Source organism: Leucopleurus acutus (genome assembly GCF_964270905.1).
Source record: "Leucopleurus acutus genome assembly, chromosome: 16".
Lineage (NCBI taxonomy): Eukaryota > Metazoa > Chordata > Mammalia > Artiodactyla > Delphinidae > Leucopleurus > Leucopleurus acutus.
The window spans coordinates 25,772,818-25,793,297 of NC_139158.1; the positions used below are offsets into that span (position 1 = coordinate 25,772,818).

General features: G+C 48.6%; 2 protein-coding genes across 4 annotated transcripts in view; one reads left to right on the forward strand and one right to left on the reverse strand.

Annotated features, from left to right (window-relative positions):
* Positions 1 to 2,202, reverse strand: part of LOC309973276 (BOS complex subunit NOMO1) — a 52,834-nt gene extending 50,632 nt beyond the window's left edge. Inside the window, exon 1 of the mRNA XM_082857403.1 lies at positions 1,971 to 2,202. Within this exon, the coding sequence (XP_082713529.1) occupies positions 1,971 to 2,135 (165 nt within the window). The 5' untranslated portion in view covers positions 2,136 to 2,202. The remainder of the gene's footprint in view (positions 1 to 1,970) is intronic.
* A 2,739-nt stretch (positions 2,203 to 4,941) lies between these two features.
* Positions 4,942 to 20,480, forward strand: part of ABCC6 (ATP binding cassette subfamily C member 6) — a 61,382-nt gene continuing 45,843 nt past the window's right edge. For 2 of the 3 annotated variants that reach the window (XM_082857886.1, XM_082857885.1), the window contains exons 1-8: positions 4,942 to 5,035; positions 5,907 to 6,089; positions 7,531 to 7,656; positions 7,810 to 7,938; positions 11,008 to 11,133; positions 12,374 to 12,435; positions 15,053 to 15,184; positions 18,922 to 19,125. In XM_082857886.1, the coding sequence (XP_082714012.1) occupies positions 5,000 to 5,035; positions 5,907 to 6,089; positions 7,531 to 7,656; positions 7,810 to 7,938; positions 11,008 to 11,133; positions 12,374 to 12,435; positions 15,053 to 15,184; positions 18,922 to 19,125 (998 nt within the window). In that variant the 5' untranslated portion in view covers positions 4,942 to 4,999. The remainder of the gene's footprint in view (positions 5,036 to 5,906; positions 6,090 to 7,530; positions 7,657 to 7,809; positions 7,939 to 11,007; positions 11,134 to 12,373; positions 12,436 to 15,052; positions 15,185 to 18,921; positions 19,126 to 20,480) is intronic. The other variant, XM_082857887.1, reaches the window with a different exon arrangement.

The following is a 20,480-nucleotide window of genomic DNA, read 5'->3' on the forward strand; positions in this document are numbered from 1 at the left end:
TGAAATCTCCTGATTGTTAAAGAATTAGCAACCAATTTAGTTTTTCTTTTTTAGGGATTTCTGTCTGCTCTGTTCACTGAACTGAATATCCCCACCAGACACAAGGCTTCTGCACATGCCGGGGCTCACTCAACAGTTACTGACTGAATGAATATGATGGAAAAACACCCAGAAGGGAAGAGAGCTGGAGAAGAGTGAAGGTAGTTTTACTGGGACACAGAAAACACAATCAAGAAATGATTGTGAAATATCTTACTTACATTTCTTTCATAAAGCACAGGTCAGGGTACAGAATGGCAATATACATTACACGTATGAAACACCTCATTTCACAATCAGAAATTAAGAAAGAATGAGTGTCTCAGACCACCTGGACAGGCAGCCCTAGGGCTCAGGGAACACATTTCATACCAGGTTACAAAACCTGCCCTCTGCTCTCAAGGTCACTATTAGTGTGTGGGGTGGGAGTGCCCCTTACTGCCTTCACTTCCCACCTGGAACCCCAGGAAACTACAAGTTGCAAAGCCTTTCCAGGCGGCTTCTGGAATGTCCTGTGCCCACAACCCAGGAGGTGGCATGGGCACCCAGAGATCCTAGGAGCCCTGCCACTGTCAGTGGGTAGATTCATTAAACGCCTGACTTCTTAAGACCAATCGTCTTGAAGGTGACGATTGATTAACTTCTTTAGAAAATACATGATGCTGGGTTCTGCTGCCTCTCACCCAACACCATCTTACAGGAATAAAAATTGGGACTTGGAGCAAGGCCAGGTCAAAGAGCTAGTGGGATGGGAATCTACTTCCTACCCCTCTCCCAATCCTCAGTAACCTACTTTGTAGAACACAATGGTCCAACCCTTGCAGCCATCCAGCTACCAGCACAGAAGCAGCTCAATGTGCTTTCAGACAGACAGCCTTTGGGGTCTTAGTCCCCTCTCCCTTCTCTTTTTCAGCCACTTCCTTTTTTCTCTCTCAAATTCTCTTTTCTGCCCCATCATCAGTAACCTCCTGAAACAGAGGCCAGCCCTCCCTCGGGTCCCTTCCCATCTGTCCTGCAAGTGACTTTCTATCCCTACCTCTATCTATCTCCCTTCTTCTCACAAGCTTTCTGGGTCATAATTCCACTAGGCTAATAATCATCTAACTGAACAGGGCTTTGCAACTTAATAAAAAGACTTCTGCACAAATCTCTAGCGTAATTCCAATAACTACCCAGTACAGGCAGCTGACAACTCTCCATTTTCAGAGGAAAAGGGGCCCCATGGGAGAAACCAGGGAAATTAAAAATACAGTTTCCCAGCCCCAGAGATGCCAAGAGAGATCTACTGGGTCAGGATCTCTGGGATGGGAATCCATGCTCTTTAAAAGCTCCCCAGGGTGGTTGGAGGAGCAGTGGATTAGAACTTTGCAGGGACTCTCTGTTGTGTGGGTAAGACTTGCTGTCTCTAGGTTCTGCAATATAGGTTTCAGAAATCTGAGTTTCAGGAAGTCTGGGCTCCTGGGAGTTTGAGCATCTGGGGTATCAGTCCTAAGGGGTCTGGGTCCTGCTGAGACTCGGTTTTAAGAGATCTGGGGCCTGGATTCTGCGGATCTGGAGTTTAGGTTTTGAAGAATCTGGGGTCTTGATTTGCAGGATCCTTAGTTTTGCGTGACCTAATAAAAGTTTTAGACCACCATCATCGTCACCAAAAATGTCCCTCACACCCATGTGCACATACCTTCGGGGCCCCGACCCCGACCCCGCCCCCACTCCGTAGCTGACCCCAAGATAAGAACCCCCACTCCAGCGCGACTGGGGAGGAGATAGTGGAGACCCGCGGAGAGCGGCGCCTTTAAAAAGGAAAGGACTCCCAGAGTGGGGGGCTGGTGGCAACTGCCAGGTGTCAGAGGCGAGGCCACCGCGGCTCAGAGAGGTTGAGCGATTGGCCCGGGGTCACACAGCGAGCTCCGGGCCGCGGGGCGGGCGCTCACCTCGATGAGCGAGTAGTTGATCTCCACGTCCGACTTGACGAAGCCCCCGCAGCCCACCACGATGTCCTCGGAGCCGCGCGCCGGCCCCACGCCGCTCAGCAGCAGCACCACGGTGGCGACCACCACCACCGACCCCGGCGGCCCCACGCGCCGGCGCTCCCGCATGGCCCTGCCTCTGCTGCCAGACCCTCCGCAGGCCTCCAGGTCCCGCCCCTCAAACCGCACGCGGACCGCGGCTTCCTCCTCCGCTGGCGGCTGACAGCCCAGTCCCCGCCCCGACTCGGCCGCGCGTGCGCGATCCGGCCCCACGCCCACTCCCCCAGGCAAAAGAATTATGGCGCATGCTCAGCAACAAAACGAGACCATTTGTGCCCTCTGGAGGCATGGAGGACTCCGCGCACCGTTTGGCAGGTGCAGTTGCAAGGTGTGTGTATACAGTCATAAACTACAAAGCTAAACCCTACTTTGGAATTCAGTAGCACTGAAACTGGAAAGGACGAGAGACTGTTGATGGAAGTATCCAACAACTTTCCCAAATCTTTTTGACGGTAAATTTCACAAGTATAATCTCAAACCCCTTTTAGGGATTTGTGTCAACTGATGTATTTTTCCGTGATAAATGATGAATTAGATTTTTTTTTAAAGAAAAACATGTCATTTAAGTTCAGCATAATAGTTAAAAGGTATTTAAATTTTATTTAATCCCAGCTCTAATTACATTTGTATAGAAACAAACTTTGAGTGTTTTACCCCAGTAAGCAAGAGATGCATGCAGTTTGATTTACTTTGAACTAGCTCCGTGAAACGATGCATGATTTGTCTGCAAATAAGTTCAAAAATCAGCACGTTATATTTTGTCCTACGACTGAGTGTATAACATAGTGTAGATGAACTACAAGTCACCACATCAAAATAGACAAAAATTGCTTTTCTGACCTGATATTTGAAAGTCTTCCACTTTACTCCTGAAAACATCAAGTGCTTTATTTTGATAGTTTTTAATACTTTGTTTCTAAATGATGAGGTAAGAGAGAAGATTTCCCACTGAAATTTGCCATTGTGGCTAAAACTCAAGCAATATAATACAATTATGAATCACAATGATTTTAAACTACACAATCGTCAAAACCTTCACATTGGCTACAATGCAACGATACACCCACTGAGGATTTCAATCATGAGCGCATCAGATTTCTGCTTCTCACTCTGCATTCTCACTACAAATACAGTGAGATTCTCAACTGTTCAATTATAAAGAGAAACTATTTAAATAATGGTTTTATTTTCTGAGGTTCATTATTTATCATTACAATGGAAACAGATGCCCTTTACTGTCCCTAACATAAATCCCTGGTTTGTCTTAGCAAATCACCAGGCGGGTGAAAGCCATCGATTAGGAAATGCTGGCCTATGGAATCCTCTTATCTTACAGAATGGTAAACCAAGGCCCAGAGAGGGAAAGGGACTTATCTAGGGCTCGGCACACAGCCATGTGTTGTTCAGAGAGCTGGAAAGCAGGCTTTGGGATGCCCGAGTTCTGTTCTTGGCTCACCTACTGATTTCCTCTGTGTTCTTCCTGCCTTCCTAACCATTCTCCCTCAAACTTTCGCCATTCCCCTCAAATTCATCTTCAGGTATACAAAGAAATAAAGCACTAGGACTATGGCAATGCCAACTGCAGCGGGGGTTTCAGGGAGAGGGGGCTCAAGCCTCCCCATAATTTCCATCAGCCTCCACCAAAACCACCTCAAATAAACAGACGTGATCTGAATGTAAACAGCAGACCATCCACACTCAGCCTCAAGACAGATCCTTGAGTGTCTGTGTCCCTGCTCTTCCAGAACTCCCAGGCAGGAGGACAGCTGAAGGCATACTGCCTAGGCCCCAGGCCAGGGCTGGAGAAACTCAGAAAAGGAAAGGGGAAAAGGCCAGGGAACCCATGTTGTGGAAGCCCTGCCGGAGGCACGAAAAAGAAGACAAGAAGTAACAGGGCAGCATGGAGAGCGCAAAGGATTTGAATTCTTCACTCAAACTGAGCACCTGTGCTTGTCGGTCTGAAAAAGCTGAGTCTTTCCTTCCTATCTTGAAAGGAATACATGCTCATTGCAGAAGGAAAGAAATTAGAAAAGGGAAAGCAAGGAAAAAGGAAAATTAGGATTCCCATGACCACTGCTTTAGAGCATTTCCATCTTTTCATCTATGCATATATGTTACATAGAGTCATCTCCCAAAAGAACTCGTGGCTGGGGACACACCTTGCTTTAAGACCCAGAAGAAGAAGGTAAATGACTTGACTTCCTTCCCCACTTTCCCCAACTTAAGCATATACTTTTTTCCTTTGGAAACATATCACAGGCTATTTTGTATTATAATCTCTTTTTTTCACTTAGCATTCAGCAACCATATTTCCGTATTAAATATATTTCTGCAATGGCGCTTTGAACCACAGCTTAGTAACCTAGGAATGAAATAATACTACTAATGCTAATAAGAGCTAACTCCGCTTGCGCGTTTACTGTGTGCCTGGCACTGTGCTAGACGCTTTGTTAGTCATCTTAAAATCTTCCCCCCACCGTAGAGGCAGACAATGTCCATCCCACAGGTGAGGAGACTGCGGCTCTAACTAACCAGACAGTGCCCCCATCCCCCGTGCCGGTTGTTGGACATGTGCACACCTGTTGGGTTCACTTATCAGGATAAATTCCTGGAATTGTTGGTCCACAGTATTCGGGAAGCTTGCGATGACATTTGTTCCAGGGGGAAGGGGGGTCATATGGGGATGCCGCTGCACTTTCTGGGGCTCCGGGAACCCCTCTCCCGGTGCCTGCTGGGGCCTCCCTTAGCGCCCCTCCACCTCGCCTCCTTTCACCCCTTCGCGCCCCACCCCCGCCGCGCGGCCGGACCTTGCCCGGGGCCTCGCAATCCCGGCGCTCGAATCCCCGCCCCTTGCACGGCGGAGCGCGGCCAAGGAAGCTGTCCAGGGACCCACCGACAGTCTGACAGACGGACTGACGGACGCACGGCGCCCGATGGCCGCGCCTGGCGAGCCCTGCGCGGGCCCGGAGGTGAGTGTCTCCATCCCGCCCCACTCTCCTTTTCGGGCTCGAGAGATCTCTTGGGCAGGGGAGGGGAGAGACCTCCAAACTCCCGGCCGGGAGGGGAAGAGACCTGCCAGTCTAACCGCAGGTTGGGGCGACCTCCTTAACCAAGCTGGTCCCCCGAAGAACCCAGCCCTGTTAAAGGGGCCTACAAGACCCCACCCCCCACCCCTCTCTGGTTCCTGTCTCATCAAAGGGTTTTAGTGGGAGGGTGGCAGTGATGCAGTAGGGGGAGAATTAAAGCAGCGTCTTCTAAACTCACATTCACACTTCTCAGATAAGGAAAGGCCAGCAGAAGGTCTGAGTTAAGAATTACAGATGGCGATCTCCAGTAGAACAAGCTGCGGGCTCAGACAGGCCAGCATGGACTCAGCTCTGCCACTTCTATTTGTGTGAGCCTGAAGGAGTCTGTTCCCCTACCCCCCAAGCCCGTGCCTCAGTTTCTGGTCTATGAAATGGGGACAGTAATACCCACCTCCTACAGTGGTTATGAGTCTGTGCCCAACACTCATCAGAGAGCCCAGGTCTCCCAGATTCTAGGACCGGACTGCCTTGGTTCAGATCCCAGCACCACCACTGTCCAACTGGGTGACATCAGCCAACTTACTCAGCCTCTCTGGGCCTCAGCTGCCTCATCTGCAAAATCAGTATGACTGCATCTACTTCATAAGATTGGGGTTAGGGCTAAAGAAGTTGAGAATTATGAAGTACTCTAAAGAGTGCTTAGCACATTTTCATGTAAATGTTAGGGGTCCAAAGAGTTGCCTGGCCCCCTAAGCAGGTGAGTTCGGGATCCCTGCGTTGTACCATCATAAGAGTCACCCTGGTGTTCCCTCAGGTCTGGAACCAGACGGAGCCCCAGCCCGCCGCTGACCGCCTGCTGAGCCTGTGCTTCCTGAAAACGGCAGGGGTCTGGGTGCCCCCCATGTACCTCTGGGTCCTTGGCCCCATCTACCTCCTCTACATCCACCGCCATGACAAGGGCTACCTCCAGATGTCCCGCCTCTTCAAGGCCAAAATGGTAGCCACTTCCCCTGGGAGCCTGTAACCAGACAATGGTAGGGGGTCGGGGGAAACAGGCTGGAACCTGGCAGAGACCCCAAAGTAGACACTTCTTCTATCAAGGAGCACACAGTGTGGGGACAAGAAGGGACCCTGTTAATCAAACAGAGCAATACCCCAGAGGCTACAGAGGGAAACTCAGTGGAATAGATTCTCCCAAACAGATCTGGTAATAATAAAAACCATATATCCACAAACACAGCCCCGGACACCCACACATCCAGTTTATGGCCATCACAGCCCAGCATTCCCCAAAGTGTGCAGTGTACACTCCTGGGATACACAAGGTGATTCTAGGGCCATGCTAGGATGAACCTTTTAAATGTTTAACAGCTATGCATTGATTTTTGTGTTTCCCCACTGGCGGTACTAAAGAACAGTTCTTAAAATTGTTATGTATTTATTTGACAGTGTTAGAAAAACACTGGCATTGCAAGTGTGAGCTTTTCTGCTCATCCTCCCGTTTTTCAGACTTCTACAAGAATGCCCTCCAAGGTTCATTTATTCCCATACCACCTTGTAAATTTTTGACCTGTTGCCCACCACCTATCCAGGGTTGGCACACTCTTCCTTAAAGGGCCAGATAGTACATGTCTGAGGCTTTGAGGATCATGTGGTCTCTGCCCCACCACTCAATTCTGTTCTTGCAGCAGGAAAGCAGCCACAGACAACGGTAAACAAATAGATGTGACCGTGTTTCAATAAAAGTTTATTTATAGTCACTAAAATTTGCATTTCATATAATTTTCACAGATCATGACATATTAGACTTTTTAAAGTCTTGTTCAATGATTGAAAAATGTCAAAACCATTCTTAGCTCAGAGGTGATACAAAAACAGGCAGGAGGCCAAACTCAGCCTGCAGGTGGTAGTTTGACCCCTGCTTGAGACTAACTGAAATGTTCAATAGTTTCTCCAGTGTGCCCAGGTCTGCCCACTTTCTTGATTTCTCTTGTTCAAAGGAGAGACCAATGTGTCTTAGAGCAGGCCTGGAGACATACCAGTCCCAACAGGGTTCCTCCTTGATTTAATAGTAGGGAGGGAAAGAGACTTAAAGAGGGTATAACTTTTTCACCTAGAGAGTAAATTTCATTTCATGCTGTTCCTTCATCCCTAAAGCATCCTCCCGTGCATTATGGGAGCGCAGCTGGCATTTTGGAAACCACCGAGTTGGCTTGGGCCCTTGTGGTGCATTATTTATATGACAGTTACAGGTCAAGATTGAACTGCATCACCCCTTACAACTTTTTCTTTCACGTCAGCACTGTTTAATGATCACATTGGTACGTTACAGTGCCCCATCCAGAGCCACTGTCCAATTGGATGTGGGGACACTGTCCAGTTGGCTGCCATCTTTCTTCCCAGCCTCCCACCAGCCTTATCCAAATTTGTTTCCCCAGGTGCTTGGCTTCGCCCTCATAATCCTGTGCACCTCCAGCGTGTCTGTGACTCTTTGGAGAATCCAGCAGGGAACACCCCAGGCCCTAGAGTTCCTCATACACCCCACCGTGTGGCTCACCACAATGGTAAATGACATCCCCAGACCTGCTGGCTTGTCCCTAGCTACTGCTTTTCGTGCCCTGGTGGAGGGCATGGGGCAGAGCGGGGCTCCTTCTCTACCCTCTCTTCCCCCACCCTTCCCTGCCTCTGTCCACCTCCCACCTGACTCTCTGGTCCAGAGCTTCGCCGTGTTCCTGATCCACGCTGAGAGGAAGAAGGGGGTCCAGGCGTCCGGGGTGCTCTTTGGGTACTGGCTGCTCTGCTTTCTCTTCCCAGCCACCAGCACCGCCCAGCAGGCCTCACAAGGGGTAAGTGGGGGCCTGGGCCACCTGGGAACCAGTAGGGCAGTTTCAGGCCTTGGGTCCCATCCTTCTTCCTCGCCTTTCCACCCATGGCTTACTCTCTACACAGAGACACACACACCACAAGTGCTTAAACTCAAGTGACACACAAACACATTTCACATCGAAGTTCCCATCATCCCATACCTTTTTAGCAACACAAATTCCCATTGTCTTACACACTCAAGTCACACACTTCACTTGCACACATTTGTATGAACCCATTCATGCATCACACAACCACAGACTCTGAAACATCACACACAAACGCACAGACAGACACACACTCGCCTGCACACGTCCACTCACACTTACTGCCACCTAGGTGTGGCTATGCCTTCAAGCTCCTACAGGACTCAGGCACAAATGTCCCACATGCACACACTCACACACACTGCGTAGGCATTGAAACACTGTTGGTTTGAAACCTCAGGGGTTCCCGGGTGAAATTAGAAGCCGGCCCCATATACGGAGGGCCAGGAGAGACCAAAGAAAGAGGCAGCCACTGCAGATCAGTAGGTGACGATTTTAACGAGCAAGGGAACTTACCTACGAGGCTTGTCTTGGGTGATGCAAGAGAAGTTGATCTCTGCACCCACCCGCCAGAATCTTAACAGTTTTTAGAAGATTTAACAGGGTTCAGTCACATGTACTGTCCAGAGGGTCTCATCAACACATTGCTCTTGCAAGGAAAGGCTGCATCCTTGAAGTAGTTCCTAGTGCAGGAACAGTGTGGCCACAATGCACATTTCAAGGACAGGGGAGGGGGGAGGAGCCTCCAATTGCTGGGTCCAGCTCACAGGTCGGCCAGCAGTCACGACCTCTGGATGGCCTTCTCCAGCACACACCTGCACTCACTCTGACTCCATGTACCTGCACGTTTCCCCTCATTCTCACCCTCGCCCGTGCTCCCATGCACCCATATTTACACACTCATTTTGCACACTCACCCATATTTGTTTCCCTACCTGGGAGGCAGCGTTTCCATGTTAGGGGGCATGATCTGCACAGAGAAAAATATATAACCTCAACAAGGGTTTCTCAACCGCAGCACCCTTTACGTAATTCTCTTTTGGGTGGGGGCGGAGGGGAGGTGTCCTGTGCACTGTAGGATGTTGCACAGCATCCCTGGCCTCCACCCACTAGATGCCAGTAGTACCACCCCATTATGGTAACCTGTGTCTACAGACAATGGCAAATGTCCCCTGGGGGCAAAATCTCCCCAGTTGACAACCACTTGCATAGCTGGCGCACTCACCCAGGACGTCGGATAAGGAAGCCAATCAGAGGCTGCTGGTCATCATTTCAAGAGCCAAATGGTTACTCTGTCCTGCTCGTCAAAGTAGAAGGCAGAGGGCTTCCCTGGTGGCGCAGTAGTTGAGAGTCTGCCTGCCGATGCAGGGGACACGGGTTCGTGCCCCGGTCTGGGAAGATCCCACATGCCGCGGAGCGGCTGGGCCCGTGAGCCATGGCTGTTGAGCCTGTGCGTCCGGAGCCTGTGCTCCGCAACAGGAGAGGCCACAACAGTGAGAGCCCCATGTACCGCAAAAAAAAAAAAAAAAAAAGTAGAAGGCAGAGAAACACCTTCTGTCCTTAAGGACAGATTTCTTTACAAAGCAATTTTTGTAACTAATGGGAAAATTCCACAGGCCATCCACTGATTTATGAAAGGATAGGTTTCCACAGTTGACTTATCAGTTAGCTGTTTGGAACACAGCATAGAAATAATACTATTGGGACCACCTATGCTCTGGAGCTCCATGTGCCAGGCCCTGTGGCAAGCACTTGACATCAGGAATCCAGTGAAGACTCTAATCGTCCTGTTTTAAAGATGAGGAGACTAAGGCTGAGAGAAGTGAGTGAATTCCTCAAGGTCATGCAGCTCAGGTCTGCAGAGCCAAGTCCATCTCACCCAAATTCAGAACAAACTTTCCAATAGAAATGATGGTAAAAATGACACTATGGGGAATAATGTAGTTGGAATATCAAACTGTCTACTATCTGCCCCCAAAAAACAAAAATAAAAACAAAGAAGTATAAAAAATTTAGTAGAAAAATTGTGATTTGAAGCTAGGGCTCTTGTTTTAAGCCACAAAAACTCAACTCACACTAGCTTAAGCAAAAAAGTCCAAGGGAATCTATTACCTCATAGACGTGGGACCTGCCAGGCATAGAGGGTCCAGACCTTTAGATAACACCACCAGATCTCCATTTCTCTCTGTCCCTTGGTTCTGCTTCATTTTCCACTGGGATGGCAAGAAGAGCCCCAATTGCTCCAGACTTATGTTCCATCGGTAGCCAGGGGACTAGATGGTACTCATTAGTCAGGCCTCCATCATCTGCCCACCCCCTGGGATGGAATCAGTTCTGCATAAACCCCATACCTGAGCATGGGAAAAAAAATTAAGGTCCTCTGGCCAGAAGGGGCAAGGGATGCGAAAGCAATCATGGCACGGCAGCAAAAGCTCATGATCTAGATCAGATCATCTGTGTGACCTTGATCAAGGTGCTATCACTCCCCTGAGCTTTGGTTTCCCAACGAGTAACACAGAGCAGGTAAACCCCAGCTGGGGTCAGGGTCGGGAGGAACTTGATGAGACAGTGCATGTAAAGACTCCAGCATGTGCCCGAGGCAGAGTAAATGCTCCATGAAACCAGCTCCCTTCTTAAACCAGAGAACACCAGCCACAAGGGAGTGGGACCGGAGATTGTGGGGGGAGGGGAAGGGGGTCCTTTATTGCACAAGGAGAAAGTCAAAGTGTCCCTTCAACTCATGTCCGGGTGCCTAAAGCCAGCTGTCACCTGGCTAAGGGCAAACACCCCACCTGCCATTTGTATGGACAGAATATGCATAAGCCAGGTGTTTTCGAAAAGGCCAGGAATGCTGGGGGTTCTGACTGGCCCTCTGCCTGGGCACTGCTCCCAGCATCAGAAACCCTGTTCAGCCTCCACCCCTTCTCCCCTTCCCCACACCCTCCCCAATCTCTGTTCCTCAAGAGCTCAGACTCAGTGGGTCTTCTGCTTTCTCTCCCACAGGATTTCCAGAGTGACCCCTTCCGCCACCTGTCAACCTACCTGTACTTATCTCTGGTGGTGGCAGAGTTTGTGCTGTCTTGCTTCGCCGATCAACCCCCCTTCTTCCCTAAAAGGCCCCCGCAGCCTGTAAGTCACCACACCTCCAACCCAGTGCCTTGCTTGTCCCTGTTCCTCTTCTGTTCCATCTCAGCCCCCCTCCAAGTGATAGAAGGAAGTTAAACTAGAGCACAGGCCTTTAATTTTTTTATTCATTCAGCCAAAAGCATATTACATGTCTACCCTATTCCATGGGTTGGCCAACTCTTTCTGTCCAAGATAGAGAATATTTTAGGCTTTGTGGGCCATATAGTGTCTGTATGGCAACTACTCAAGCCTGCTTTCATAGCACAAAAGCAGACACAGACACTATGTCAACAAAGGAGCATGGCTGTGTTCCAATAAAATGTTATTCACAGAGACAGGCAGTGGGCCGGATTTGGCCTGGGCGCTGCAGTTTGCCAACATGCTCTATGCCCCAGCTCGGTACTGAGGATCTATGGTGAACAAGCGATGTCTCTGTCCTCATGCAGCTAACACCCAAGTAGGGGAACTAGACATTAATCACACAATTACACAAATGTGTGGAAAACTGCAACTGGGACTGGTTGTAAAGATTCAAGATTAAAGTGACTTGCCCAATAGAAATGCTCTGCAGGAGAAGTCCATGGTCTATGAGAGTTTACAACAGGTAACACTGAATAAGTCTGTGAAATCAGGAAAGAATTCTCTGAGAAAAAGACAGCTGAGCTGAGAAATCATCTAAAAGGATGCTCAACGATTTGAATAATTAAGTTAAAACTGTAATAGGACTTTTTCCAATGAGAGTAGCAGGAAAAAAAATTAAAAATTGATAACAAGCTGCGACGGCAAAGATGTGGTAAAGTGGGCACTCTCATGCCCTACTGGTGAAGAGTGTAATCTGTGCAGTCTTCCTGGAGCTGCTGGTAAAATCTCACTTCCTCTTCACCTCCTTTCCACATTCACTGAAGGATATTGCTGAGGACATTCTTGTCTGTGTCATGCATGGTCCTTGCTTTGAGAACTTCTTGGTCTCAGTATTATTAAAGTTATTCTGAGCAACTGTTCGTTCTTACCTTGTAGGCACTTTCAGTCCTGTGGCCGAATCCCTTTTTTGCCTTGCCTGCTAGGAAGCACCATGCCCTTGGTATCTACTGTAGATAAGTAGGCAGGACATCTCAGTCTGTGCTTTCAGTATTAAGCTCATGGTCAGTTCATCCTGTCTTCCTGCCCTTGGTTCTCCTTACCACATACTGGCCATGGATTATGAGACCAAGTCCTCTCCCTTCTAAATCATTTGTCTTTGCAGAATCCATGTCCAAAGGCTGGGGCCTCCTTCCCCTCCAAGGCCATGTTCTGGTGGGTTTCTGGGTAAGTAAAGTAGGGAAGTAAAAGCAGGGAAGGGGCTGGGGTGGTGCTCCCACCCACCTGCATTTGCTCCTCTTATTTGTCATCACAGCTTTTCCCTCAGGAGGTTTCCTCCGAGGCCTACCAAGGTCAGCCTGGCTTTCTCCATCCCAGACTCCATGCTTCCTTCTCAGATTTTAGTGTGTCCACCATCCACATCCCATTCCCACTCACTCACTGGGGTGAGATCTGAGTTTGAATCCTGGCTCTGTCTCTTAGATGGCCATATCACAAGCATTTGGAGTCTCAGTTTTCCCCTCTGTAAAATGGGAACATCACTGCCTTCATTAAATGTAAAGTGCTTAGTGCCTGCACATGGAAGGCACTCAATAAAATCATATCTCTATCTATCTAGTCATTCCACCAACATTTAATAAGCACCTATTATGTGCTAAGCACCGAGGATGAGGATGTAAAACACCAATTCTTTATTCACTAGAGGCTTCCAGGCTGGTGGAGAAGACAGATGTTTCCCCAGGGTCAGCACACCAGGTACTGAGGATGCACCCACCTACTGGGCCCTCTCCTGACCACACCACAGTCAGATCACAGTCGCACCCAGATTTGAATCCCAGCCCCACCACTTCCTGGCTGTGTGACCTTGGGCAAGCTACTTAACCTCTCTGTGCCTCAGTCTCTGCACTAGTAGAATGAGGATCATAATAGCATCTACCTCATAGGGTTTTGAGGATTAAATGAGATAAGGTTTGTGAAACACTTAGAACAGGATGTGGCCCATAATGAGTATTATATAAAGTGGTTGTTAAATAAATGACGAATAGGATACTCTGAGGGTGTGGAATTGGTGAAAAGAGCATAGAAATCTGCTAAACATCTCTAGAGAGAATCTAGCCCTCTGTTTCCCAAATGTAGGCACTTATGGACCATTCTTCAAGCTTTTTGTCTTATTGGGGTATCGCTCAAACTCTATTTACTTAATGAATTTTCTTTGAATCAACTCACTTTTTCTACTTTAATAACCTTTTAAAAAGGAAACTTTCTATCGCTACCAAAATCAGAAAAATCTAGAATCCCTTGCCATGTAGAACACCAAAAATAATTTTAGTGAAAACCAAGTATTGTGAATAATTTCTGGATCCAAACTGTTGCTTGCCTGAGTTTGCTCTGCATTAGAAAAGGGAACTGGAAAGTCTCAAAGAGGAGCTCAAGACCAGCTCCAAACAAGACCTTCTCCTTGGTGTCATGAGAAAGATGAAAGAGACCTAAAAAGATAAGAACACTCCTGCTGTGGAAGTCTGCAGTCGTTAATTTCTTGTGTGTGCGTGTCGGTTTGAAAACTGGCCCCAATAGACGGTAGGCTTGGAGAGACGGAAGAAAGAGGCAGCTACTCCAGACTGGTAGGAGGCAGGGTTAACAAGCAAGAGAACTTACATATGAGGCTTGTCTTGAGTGCCACAATATAAGTAGATCTCCACACCTGCCCACCGGAATCTCAACAGTTTACAGAGAGGTCTTAACAGGGTTCAGACACATACACCGTCCAGATGGTATAACACTTAACTACTGCATCCTTGAAGTAGCTCCTAGTGTGAGAACAGTGGGCGGAATGTACATTTCAAGGACAGGGGAGGGAGGAGCCTCAGATTGCCTGGGTCCAGGTCACAGGTCCACAAGTGGTCACATCCTCTCGATGACCTCCTCCAACAATGCACCAACTACAGTCATCTCATACACCAGTCCCAAGTGATGGGAAACACTCTTATTTTAAGGTGAGAAAATTGAGGTCCATTGCTGGGCAGTGACTTGCCCAAGGTCACAGGGCTGAAAAGTAGTGATTTTTATTTGACAAATCTTGTGCCCTGAGCCAGGATGTGAGGATACAGAAGAGGGAGAATCAAGGCAAGTACTGTCTTTGCCCCTATGGAGCTTACTGTCCAGTGGAGGAGAAAGACTAAATAAATAATCAGACTGAAAAATTAAATAATGATAATTGTAGCACGCATTATAAAAAAAAAGCTCAGGAAACTAGAGGATCTTGCAATGGGAGAATCTACCTGGACTTGGGTGTCGGGGGTCATCAAGTGGGCTTTTAAGGAAATAACGTCTAGGCCAGAGGTGAAGGGCAAGTAAGAAGTGGCAGGGAAAAAGTTTTAAGCAGAGTGACGTGCATGTGCAAAAGTCCTGAGGCCAGGTGGCTGGAGCAGTGACCAAGGAGGAGAATGGGTACATTTAAAGCTGAGGGAGGAGTTCAGGTTTCCTCCACAGTAATAGTTTTCAACTCTGGACTTCTGGCTCCTAGGGAGGTTTATTTCCCCTGTCACCTGTCAACCTTTGGTTAAGTCACTTAATCTCCCTGAGCCTCTGTTTTCTTTCTTTTCTGTAAAATGGATCAATAGTAATCTACTGTATAGGCTCACGTGAGAATTAAATGAGATGTTCTTTGTAGACCGAGAAGTGCCCCCCAGTGTTAGTGCAGTTAGGTAAATTGCTTTCCTTGTACCGAGGGGCCAGCAGAGGTGCAGAGAGGTGAAGTGACTTACCTAGGGTCACACAGCTACCAAGCCAGGACCCTTCAGGGGCAGACACAGGAGGAGCTTGCTCTGGTGATCCTCTTTTACAGGTTAGTTTGGAGGGGCTACTGGAGGCCGCTGGGACCAAAAGACCTCTGGTCGCTTGCGAGAGAAAACTCCTCAAAAGAACTTGTTTCCCAGCTTGCAAAGGAATGGACAAGGAACTGCAGTGCAGCCCAGCGGTGAGTGTGTGGAAGATGGGAGCTCAGCCCAAAGCTCGGTCAGCAAATCACTCGACCCCAAATACAACCACGCCCCTACTCCAGGCTCCAACCACCACGGTCCCCTCCCTGTCAGCTGACCTCACTAAGCATTAGCAGGCCGGGCTCAAGATGCTTTTCCTCCCAGAGTGCTTTGCAGGTTCCAAAAGGATATTGACAGAGGGGGAACCTCTCCAGGCTCCCAGAAGGAAGCTCGGATGGTGGGATGGAGGCAGGGAACAGAAGGACTATTTTAAGACTGGGGGTGGAGAGGTAGGTATGGTCCATAACATGCAGGCAACTACTCACTTATTACTTAACCTGAGTGATTAGTTTCCTGGCCTTTAGTTTTCTTATCTGTTCAAGGGGGATGCCATTAGCCCTAGCTCATAGCTTGTGGGAGATGAAAAAAAAATGATTCATAGAAAAGAACTTAGCGTATTTCTTAAAAATGGTAAAAGGTCCAGCAATATCAGTTATCCAGAGGATTTCAATCTTTTTCTAGTCCTGCCCACTCTGCCTCACTCTTGCCCTCTCTGGCATCTCTGGAAACTTCTGAGAAGTGCTCAGAGCCTGAGGAACCTGGTTTGTGAAACTTTGGACTAGAGAAATAAGCTCTCCAATAGGATTAATTAAACCCGGGTTAAATGTAGCCCTGCCATCGAGTGGTGGATGACCTTGGACAAGTCGCTTGACCTCCCTGGAGCCAGGTATTTCAGGGCACAGACAAAAGTAGCTCTGTGGGAAGAGTTACAGGGTCCCCCTGCATACTCTATGATTTTGTGGTGGTTCTTATAGGTGGCTAAATCCCACAAATTAGAAGGAGCCAGAGAGAGACAGAGTCTGCTGGCTCACATAGCTGAGAAGGTAGGTCTGGCCTCAGGTGTGGCTGGATCCAGGACTTGAATGATGTCCAAATTCTTTCCCTCCATCTCTCAGCTCAGCTGTTGTCTGGGCACTGGTCTCTCCATAACGCCTGTCCTGTATCATGCCAACTCAGCAACCCCTACTACCATCCACATAGAAAATCCCAAGGAAGGCCTTTTATTGGCTGGCTTGAATCCTGTGCCTCTCAGGGGCCAATCCCAGGGCTGAAGAGCAGGCCCCATAATTGGCAGTCCCTTCAGAGCCACACAGGGAGGAGCTGCTCCCCAAAGGAAGGGAGTATGTTTTCCAAAAGGGGTAAGTAATATGAGCAACTCAAAACAGCAGCTCTCACTCTCATCCCAGGCATATCTTGCTGTATTGTGAGTTTAAGTACAGCTTAAGTGAGTTTTGAGTGGCAGAATTAATTCAAAAGGACCCTGGAGGTCTTGTCCACCCTCTCCCAGCTCTCGCCTCCCCTGCCAGCCTGGGAATGATAGTCACCCAGTGTTAGAGCTATAGCACACAGAAACATTCTCCAGAAGAGTTGGAGGATCCGTGAACAACTGACAGAAAGAGAGGAGGATGGCAGATCTGGTTCAGGCATTTTCTAAGCTGACTGATTACACACCAAGAGAACTTTGGTTTTATTTCTAAAATATTTTGCAACCTTTGGGGGAAGGGAGAGGACGTCATCTTAAGAGGTCACAGACCAATCTGTCTGCTGGCCAAGTCAGGGTCACAGGTGTGTTTGGCCAGCACGGTGTCTTGTTGTTTAAGGATTTTTCTTTGTTTTGCTTTCTAATAAGTCATCAACATTTAAAATGTTGGAGATGTCACATGAAAATCTGGAATTTTGGCCTCTCTTAAAGTAGAATGGCCACATCCCTGCATGGCAACAGGAGAGTGGATCTGGGTAACAGCTTCCCCACTGAACAGGGCATATGAGCTGCAGTCGCCACCACTCCCTTTTATATCCCCCAGCTTACACCTGGCCACTCACTCACACCTCCTGCCTTGGCCTGTGGTCATTATTGGGTCCTGCACTAAATGGCTTTGGGGCCACAGACCAAAGACCAGCCACCAGTCTAGAGACCTTCCCTGATGGAAAGTGAGACCAGCTAGAAAGGAAGAAGTTTTTTCCCAAGCCTGCAGGCTGAACACAGTGACTCAGAATTTTGAGGTGAGCAGCTAGAACAGAACAGAGCAAAACATCCAGCTGGAGAGAGGCTTTCACAGTGGTCTCTTCACCCACCCCATTTTATGGATGAGAACACTGAGGCTCAGAGGGAAGGGCAATTGGACCTCAGTTTTCCTGCTCAAAGGCCAGGTTCTATCAACCAAACCAAATCATTTCCTTCCTCCCTCCCTCCCTCCTTCCCTTCCTTCCTTCCTTCCACAAATCTTTATTAATATCAAGCAGTAGGCCCTTTGCACACATCAATCCATCTGTTTTTTCCCATTCACTGGACAAGTATTTATTGAGCACCTATGCATTCAGGTGCTGAACTAGGTGCTGGGGGAAATACAAGTAAAAAGAAAATACAAGCAAAAAGTCTACCCACCTGGGTCCCAGTTTGGGCGGGGCCGGAGGTGGGGGTGGCCCTGCTTGGCACTTGCCCAGTGGTCGTCCAGCCCAGTGGGTGTGCAGCGCCAGCCGAGTCAGGACAAGACCCAACATCTGGCATCGAGGTGCGCGGCCCGGACGCCACGCTGGCCTTGCCTCTGACCCTGCCCGACCCCAGGCAAATTGTGGGCGCCAAGGAGAGCACATTTCAGGGCTACAGAGGTGACAAGGGAGAGAGGTGAGCGCAGGGTTAGAAAAATGGCTGAATTGCAAATACCGGAAGGGGAGGCTGGGGGGTGGGGGTAGGCTTCAAGACAGGGGTAGAAGATTAACATTTGCTTATTTCTTAGCAAACCGGGTGGTAAAGACTGGTTCCTTATAACCTCTTGTGCTGAAAATACCACTTTTCCTTTGGACTGCCTGCTGAGATTTGTCCCTCCCCTCCATCCTGAGGAGATGCTGAGAGTATTCTTGAGGGGGAGGGAGGGAGGGACTGGACGACCGGCTTGTGGTGGAGGGGTATTCACACTGCTGGCTGGGCCTTGGGGGTAAAAAGGCTGACTTCTGGGATCTCAACCCACCTCTCTGAAAAATGAGACCCAGGCACACCACTGATCCTTCAGCTCGTTCAGGTGGAGTGGGGCTAGGCGGTTTGCTTTGTTGGACAACAGGAAACTCATATCTGTTAAAATTGGGCCAAGAGACTAGTTGCACCCGGTTCTAGTAAAAGCAACCAACAGGGCTTCCCTAGTGGCACAGTGGTTGAGAGTCCACCTGCCGATGCAGGGAACACGGGTTCATGCCCCGGCCCGGGAAGATCCCACATGCTGCGGAGCGGCTGGGCCCGTGAGCCATGGCCGCTGAGCCTGCGCTTCCGGAGCCTGTGCTCCGCGACGGGAGAGGCCACAACAGTGAGAAGCCCGCATACCACAAGAAAAAAAAAAAAAAGTGCTGGGCTCCGAAGGTTGGGATCGAATCCCAGTTCTTACACTTCTCAGCTGTGTGCCCTTGGACAAGTTTACCTTCTGAACCTCAGTTTCCTCATGTATGAAATGGGGTTACACCTGAGGGCACTCTCTAGGTTTTTTCTTACAAGGGCACTAATCCCATTCATGAGGGCTGCACCTGCATAACCTAATCACCTCCCAAAGGTCTCACCTCCTAATACCATCACACTGGGGATTAGTTTCAACATGAATTTGGGTGGTGGTGAGGGGGTGGGGGTGGGGGAGACCCAAACATTCAGTCTATTACAAGGACCCAGAGCTGATTTCTCCTCTCCCCTAAGGAACACCAAGGCGACAGCATTTAAAAGGAAAGGAAACCGTGGTGCGGAGACCCCAGAGACGGAGACCCTCCTACAGCAACAAGGGGGCAAGAGGGGCCCACTGCTGAGGGCCATCTGGCAGGTGGGCCGCTCCACCTTCCTCCTGGGGACCCTCAGCCTCATCATCAGTGATGTCTTCAGGTTCACGGTGCCCAAGCTCCTCAGGTGGGTCCAGGCCTTGGGTGCCTCGCTGAGGCTGGTGGTCCCTTTAATGGTGTCCGTCCAGGGCCAGGGGACCTTCAGCCCTCCTTCTGCCTCCGCCGAGACCTCTGGTGCTCAGGGCACTGAGGGTGGGTGAAAAGGTTACTCAGGAAGGACCAATTGAACGAGAAAGTGAGTGACCTTGGGGAGGAGGGAAAACGAGTGAATTCTAGCCTGACTGTATCAGTTTGCTTTTGCTATACAACAAAGCCCCTCAAAAGTGAGGGGCTTAAAGCCACTTCTTTAGCTCATGATCCTGTGGGTCAGCAAATTCAAGCTGGGTTCAGCTGGGCGATTCTTCTTTTCTTGTCTGGGTTCACTCATCTGTCTGCAGTCACCTGTGGGGCTGGCTGGGGACTGGCTGGTCCAAGACAGTCCCAGCTGGGACATCTTGTCTCTGCTCTGGTGGTCTCTCATCCTCAAAAGGTTGATTCCAGCCTGTTCACAGGGCCATTTGGCAGGGTTCCAAGACAAAGTAAACGTTGCATTTTCTCGTGAGGCCAAAGCTGGTTGCACAGCCAGCCCAGATTCAAGAGGCGGCGTATTAGTTTGTTAGGGCTGCCATAACAAAGTACTACAAACTGGGTGACTTAAACAACAGAAATTTTTTTCTGGTGCTTATCTTTTCTACTGTTCTTTCTTTCTTTTCTTTTTCTTATTGACGTACAGTTGATTTACAATGTTGTGTTAGTTTCAGGTGTACAGCAAAACGATTCAGTTATATTGTAAATATATTCTTTTTCAGGTTCTTTTCCCTTACAGCTTATTACAAAATATTGAGTATAGTTCCCTGTGCTATACAGTAGGTCTTGTTGGTTATCTATTTTATAATAGTAGTGTATATATGTTAATCCCAAACTCCTAATTTATCCCCACCCCTTTTCCCTTTGGTAACCATGAGCTTCTCTTCTATGTCTATGGGTCTATTTCTGTTTTGTATATAAGTTCATTTGTATCATTTTTTTTAGATTCCACGTATAAGTGACATCATATGATATTTGTCTTTCTCTGACTTACTTCACTTAGTATGATAATCTCTAGGTCCATCCATGTTGCTGCAAATGGCACTATTTCATTCTTTTTATGGCTGAGTAATATTCCATTGTATATCTATACCACATCTTCTTTACCCATTCAGTGGACATTTAGGTTGCTTCCATGTCTTGGCTATTATTGTAAATAGAGCTGCAGTAAACACTGGGATGCACGTTTCCTTTCAAATTAGAGTTTTCTCCAGATATATGCCCAGGAGTGGGATTGCTGGATCATAGGTCAACTCTAATTTTAGTTGTTTAAGGAACCTCTGTATACTGTTTGCC